The sequence below is a fragment of the Gymnodraco acuticeps genome, unplaced genomic scaffold (assembly GCF_902827175.1).
Source record: "Gymnodraco acuticeps unplaced genomic scaffold, fGymAcu1.1, whole genome shotgun sequence".
In the NCBI taxonomy this organism is placed as follows: domain Eukaryota; kingdom Metazoa; phylum Chordata; class Actinopteri; order Perciformes; family Bathydraconidae; genus Gymnodraco; species Gymnodraco acuticeps.
In genome coordinates, this window is record NW_022992032.1 from 566,199 (window position 1) to 573,070 (window position 6,872).

At 38.2% G+C, this 6,872-nt stretch overlaps 1 protein-coding gene across 1 annotated transcript; it reads left to right on the forward strand.

Annotated features, from left to right (window-relative positions):
• The first annotated feature begins 905 nt into the window (after positions 1-905).
• pithd1 (PITH (C-terminal proteasome-interacting domain of thioredoxin-like) domain containing 1) lies at positions 906-6,872 on the forward strand. The gene is made up of 6 exons (XM_034201577.1): positions 906-1,214; positions 2,169-2,212; positions 2,520-2,597; positions 3,495-3,599; positions 4,263-4,371; positions 6,393-6,872. Exons 1-6 carry the CDS (start codon positions 1,020-1,022, stop codon positions 6,492-6,494), a joined length of 633 nt encoding a protein of 210 aa, XP_034057468.1. The 5' UTR covers positions 906-1,019; the 3' UTR covers positions 6,495-6,872.

Sequence of the window (6,872 nt, forward strand, 5' to 3'; positions counted from 1 at the left end):
AGCCAATCAGAGAACAGACATGCGTTGTGTTTAGTGGTTTGTTGTTCCACAGATGAAGGGGCTACGATGTTGTAGAGAAATATTTCCTTTCCCCTTCAAAATAAAATATTTGTCTGCCCATCAAATACATTGTTCAACGTTAAGAGGCCAAACTGTATTCTATTATCTCGAAAGAAACACTGTTCCTTAATAAATAAATAGATACAGTCGTTAGTGCGGGTCAAATAAATGTTAATCTTGAGTTTACAGTATGTTATCTCATTTATATTTGTTTCATCTAATGACTAACAATATCTAAATGAAGGGCTGTGTTACTGTCAAGTTTAATAATTTGCAAAAACATGCTACCACAATTGTATATTATTTGACATTTTATGTGTGTTTATGTTTTTTTATATTTAGTGTACATTGTTGGAGGAAGCCTGAGATCTATTTACACAGAAATTAACAATAATAGTAGTTGAGCGGCTTTGCCAGGCAGTCACACAAAACTAGGAATAAAGACAACACAGCTTGACACATAAATGTGAAGTCTAGATAGGAATATTATGTTCACACACACGTGTGTGAAAAGATGTGTGTACATCAAATGTAATTGTATTGAAATATATTTTAAAAGCCCAGATGAACAACAGTAAAAATAAAATGTCTACATATTGAAGTACATTTGAATGTGAATTGTAAATAAAAATATGACAAAGAAATAAATGCTGACAGGACATACAGAGCCAGCCATAGTTGATACTTTGGCTTATGATGAGACTTGTATTTCCTAATGCTTCTTTGTCTCGTTATTATTCCAGGCAATTCAATGTTTAGATCTCAGCCCATTCACATTCGACAAAAACTGCTTGCTTTATTGTGAAATTCCTGAACCGGAACCACCTTCAGTTTGCTTTAAGATGCAAAGTGAAACTTGCTTATCGCAGTTCATTTCTGAAAACACACTGAACACGCATTGGCAGTAAACTACTCCTAGTCCCAAATAATCACGGAAAGTAGCGTGTTTAAGCTCCACGATGTCCGGACACGGTCATGGCCATGGTCACGGGCACGGCGGCTGTGAGGGGGAACATGAGCCCGCGGAGAGGGGCCTGGAGTACGGACTGTACCAGAAGATCGACCTGGAGAAGATGCAGTGCCTGAACGAGAGCAGAGACGGGGACGGGAAGCTGGTGTTCAAACCATGGGACCAGCGCCACGAGCGGGACAAGGTAATGGCGCACAGAGCCCCTACCCCGGCCAGTCATCCTGTCTATGTCCGGGACATACCGAGGATAGGTTTACGGTTGTTCTCTGAATGTGTGCCCGGTTGAAGGTGCAGGTCTGTGTGCTTCTTGCTGCGGAGCCTCGCTGTGAAGCTGCGTACAGGTTCAAAAACAACTTTATTTATATCACAGGCTGTCTAATGACATGAGGCTACAGCTGGAGCCTGGCATGTTGTTTACTATTATAACAATAAACAAAATAGTTCAAATCAAGGGAAAGCAAGTAGCTTAAAACGTACTTCGTATAGTTTTGTGTATTACTTTAAACTGCTAACCTGCTGTTCAGATGTTGAACGTGTTGCTCCAGTACATTATTAGCCTGTCTAGTAACTTTTGTATACATTATACAAAAGTAACCATTGACAGGCAGTTATAATTGTATACATGCAAATTAGTTGCAGCCCTCTTTCCATAAGTGCATCACCATAATCCTATAATGTAATATAATAACAATTCTTTGACTTTGATCCTTTAAATACACTCAGCTGAACATACATACATATATACTTTTACTTTCAATTAAGGCATCTTACTTGAAAATGTCAGTATTTTCACATAGTTGTACTGTGACTTAACTCAGTAGTTGTTCACCACAGTAGAAATCATCAGATCGAACATGGTTTTAAAATGAACATATTTATAAACCGGTATCCATCACAATATGGCAAATGTTGACAGAAGGACACGTAAAGTAATTTTGCAGATTAGTTTTTATTAACTAATAACAAATTGTGTGTTAATGATCAGATGTTGGATATTGCCCATTGCTGATTGCTTGTACGTCTTCTTGGCACTAAAACCGTTATCACAATTACTTGATGTAGTTGTAGTGAAGTGTGTTTTACTGCTGTTGTATTTAAGTAAAAAAAGATTTACTCTTCTTTCTCTTTTTGCTTTTAGTATGTTGAGAGTGACGCAGATGAAGAGCTGCTGTTTAACATCCCGTAAGTCCTGAAATCATCATTTCTTAAAATAAAGTATTTTGAGATGACACATAAGTTGTTATTATCATAAAGTGTCTATGTAAGTTGCTAACAAGGTTCTTCCTCACGAAAAAGTATAAGAAGAACTCTATGATATTTGCTGTAATGTCCAATATGTTTGTGGTTGTTATTTTCATTTTCATTTTTCCCTAAGCCACCATTCATCTTCATGTGACAGCTTGTTGTCGTTCACAGCGTTCTATTTTGTGCCCTGAGGCCTCTCTTTTGTCAAAGATAGCAGTGAATATGAATGTGTCATCTCTTCCAGTTTTACAGGCAGCGTGAAGCTGAAAGGCATCATCATCTCTGGAGAAAATGACGACTCTCATCCAGCTGAGGTTCGACTGTGAGTGTTCACCGCTTCTTTGATCAGGGAGATGCACCCATTGCCCTTTCTTTCTAAGAACTATAATTGGCAGGATACACACACTTTTACGTAACTTTCTTTTATGAGGGACTGCAATTCAATTCAATGTTCATAATAGAACATCAACTATCAAATAAGTTACAGTTTCTCCAACACTGCACCAAAAAACAGGACCGTCTTTCTCTCCCTCTCAAAAGAATCTCGAATTGAAACTGCTCAAGGTAACTCGACAAATAAAATTCAACTGAAAACGAATTGAAGTAGATGAAACCTTTATAATGTTAGTGAATTTGACTGTCATAAAATATGAAATATGAGGTGCATAAGGTACGATAATATTTTATTGTCACTCACCTCCGACAATTTTCTTGCAACAAAGCTGCTTCATTTGAAACACCAACCCATATTTAAAATGAGAAACAAGGAAACAGACATTTAACACAACACAATCACTGAAGACAATATGTTCAACACTCTTCAACGTACATTTGATCTGGGCTTGAACTGTGAATTTCGTTATTGGATTAACTGGTGCACAAATGAGTGTTCTAGTCTTACCACATAAAGATGTAGGACCCTGTATCTCTGTTTTTTCATTCAAATTCATATTAACTGGAGAGAAAATAGTTGGGGCATATCTATTAGGGAGGCAAGGTGGAACCAATCTGGATTTGAACTGGGGCCACCAGAACAGCCCCAATTTTGTTTATCGCCATTATACCAAAAAAAAGTGTTGATTCAAAATGCTTTTAAGTTTTGAATCCTATTTATAAAAATAAATAAAAACCTGCTAGGAACTCGGATCTGCAGTCAATATGTCTCTCCATCTTACATCACTAGAGGGCAGTGATTTCATGACATTCTTTTTCTCTCCAGGTACAAGAACATCCCTCAGATGTCCTTCGACGACACTGGCAGAGAACCTGAACAAGCCTTCAGACTCAACAGAGACCCCACCGCGGAGCTGGAGTACCCGACAAAGTGAGATCAGGAACCATGTTTAATCACCTGAGCAACTTGAAGCTTCTATTTGGTATTGTGTGGACATTTGCTGCGGACTTGTTCTTTAGTTTTCTGCTGCTTTTAGTTGTTGTCATGTTGGTAAGCATTCCCTACATTGTGGCTGCTAGATGGACACTGATTAGCCTAACCAGCTCACTGTTGACAATGCCTGAAGACAAAAGACTGATTTCAGGAAATACTCAGTTGATAATACCCTTTATTGGCTTGAATGTTAAACAATTGAGTTTTTTTAACTTTCTAGGAAATCCTTAAGAGAATTTTTAAAACGTTTAGATTTGCTCTTGATTAATATGAAATGAGATTGGGATAAGAAATGGATGTAGCTTGGTATAATGAGCTTGATGACATGGCAATGCAGTGAAATCCAATCTTCTGAATCTGTTCGATGAAGCGTTTAAAGCACAAGTGGAACCATTTCTCAGTTTTTCTTTCTGTTTGTCTCAGTCTGCCTCCCTCATATGTGTTCCTGTCCTATTTAAACACAAACTCCCACCAACGCAAACACTCTGTATGAACATGTTTTTAGTTTTTAGTTTACAACCCATTACAAATGTCTGTCTAAAGTGTCTCTATTTGTTACTCCCTTTCAGTGTAAATGCAATGCATCCCTTTGATTTTCAGGATCTCTCGTTTCTCCAACGTCCAGCACCTCTCCATCCACATCTCAAAGAACTTTGGAGAGGAAAACACCAGGGTGTACTACATTGGTCTGAGAGGAGAATTCTCACAGGTTAGTCTTAAAAATAAATGCTAAGACATGTTTAAGGGTGTAATTCTCTTATTGAATTGCTCACAATAGCGTGGATAATTATGTCCTGTAAAATGCCTTGTATAAACATATCTTATTATAGTGCATTCAATACTAAGCTATAGTAATTTAGCATAGTTTAGCTAAATTAAATGTTTGTTTATCCTTAAAAGACCTATTTATCTTTCTAATCAACAGGTTTGGTCTGTTTTTACAGTAATGTTTATTTTCAGACATACTGTATCTAAAGTTGAAAAAAACAGCAACTTGTTTTGCAGTAACTCTTACCCTTTTCAATACCAGTACATTTAAGTGACAGTTTAATGTTTTTAAAAGTGGGGTTGTGTTAGGTACTCCTCCCTTGTCACTGTACTAATTAGGGATGGCAACTTACCTGACAAACACACTTTTTTGAGTTAGATGACAGAGAGTATCAGTAGAACACTTTAATATGTCGTGTAAATGGCCTTTTATGTTCAGAGAAATGTGTTTTCCCACTGTTCTATGGTTGGTTTTTCTGTGTGGGTCACAGTATAACTTAATTGAAAGAAGATATTTGGACTCTTGTTTTATCCCTAGGGCTGCCGATTCTTTCCCAAAACGTTTGGTATTTCTCTGGTGTTACTCCAGTTTCCCTTCCAGCCTACAAAGAGCCCTGTGTGTCCGTCAGTTGTTGCGATGCTGTTGTTGTGACGGCTGTGTTGTGTGCCTCTTTTAAATTAACACCATAGAGTTCATGTTGACTGTAACTTTATCAAAATATGACAGTGTCCTCCATTATTTTTAACGTTATTGCGTGATTACATCATGGGTTACCATTTTGCCCAACATTTCAGGATAGCAACAAACAGCTTGTCCAATGGGTACAATATTTTCTGCTTCATTTTAGGTCTCTGTATCTTTGTTGTCTTAGCTACTCAGAGAGGTCACATAGTTATTTGATATGGTCACAACAACCCAATATGGAGGAATTTGGGTGGAGAGTCTGAATCAGAATCAAAATCCTGTTCTTCTCCGACAGCAGGGAAATTGAAAGTGTTCTAAAAGCAAAGGGACACTGCAGATGAAAGGCAAAATAAAATAAGTAGGATAACATCAAATGAAGAGGTGCGCCTGCGTGAATTAAAATAAAACAAATACACAACCACAGTAAAATAAGTAGCATAATAAAAGGAAGTGTGTCAGATGTCAGTTAGTTAGCTAGATATTAAGCTAGTTGGTTGGTTAGTTAGTCTTGAAGATTCTCATGTTGAGTCACTTTGTTATGCTGTAATGGTTAACACACCACAGTGACTTAGCCCATGGTCTACTCATGTCCAGCCCTTGCAGTTGCAGCACACACTTGCTCTTTAGCTCACTTGTGTGTGAAGCAGCATCCTTTTTTTTCTCCTCTCTGACGTCTGTCCGTCCTGGGAGAGGGATCCCTCCTCTGTTGCTCTCCCTGAGGTTTCTCCCATTTTTCCCTTTAAACTGTGGGTTTTCTCCGGAAGTTTTTCCTTGTACGATGTGAGGGTCTAAGGACAGAGGGTGTCTTATTGTCATACTGATATTCTGTACACACTGTGAAGTCCACTGAGACAGATGTACCATTTGTGATATTGGGCTATATAAATAAACATTGATTGATTGATATTGACTGAATTGTTACCTAGGCCAAACACACCCAAAAAATGTACAATGACTATAGACAATGACACTTTTAAAACAAGTACAAAACCAAAGGGGGTCAACTCTCTGACATCACACAGTTTGGATCTTAGGGAAGTGAGAGCTTGCACAATTGCCGCATATTGATATAGGTACTGCCAAAGAGAACAAATCGAGACTTCACATTTCAAGATTGTTACTTAAGAACTTAAGTTTTCATTGTAACGAAACACAAAGGAACAACCAGCTATGTTCTCCTCCTTAGCCCAGCATTCCTAGCCTGAAACTCTACTTGTATATCTATGAATGTTTATTTGCTGTAAGTCAACATGTCTTTCTCTCTGTTTGCTTTTCAGGCTCACAGACATGAAGTGACAATCTGTAACTACGAGGCATCAGCCAACCCTGCTGATCACAAAGTGGAGAGCGTCATCCCACAAACCAACTTCATTTCCTGAAGAAGCTTCAGAGAGTGGGAAGAAAGAAGAGGAGGATGAAGATGAAGAAATGTTTCAGTGGCGTCTGCTGACTGTCATTGTTGAAATTCAAGATGATTTCAGCGCTGTGTGGCGGCAGGTTTGTTGAGCTCGACAGGGATCGAGCACTGAAATCTGACCGCAGAGCTTCAGATGTGCCGGGAAGTGCCATGTAGTTGCTCTGTTTTCTATGACAATAACACAGCTTAATGTGGGCAGAAAGCTTAATAATAAATGCATGAAACATTTCACACGCAAAACGGTTGCTATCAGTTTAACCTGTATTCATGTCTAAAGATATTTACCACTTTAATCGGGTCACATCTTCTATGAAATAAAACACAAAAGGCTGGAAATAAA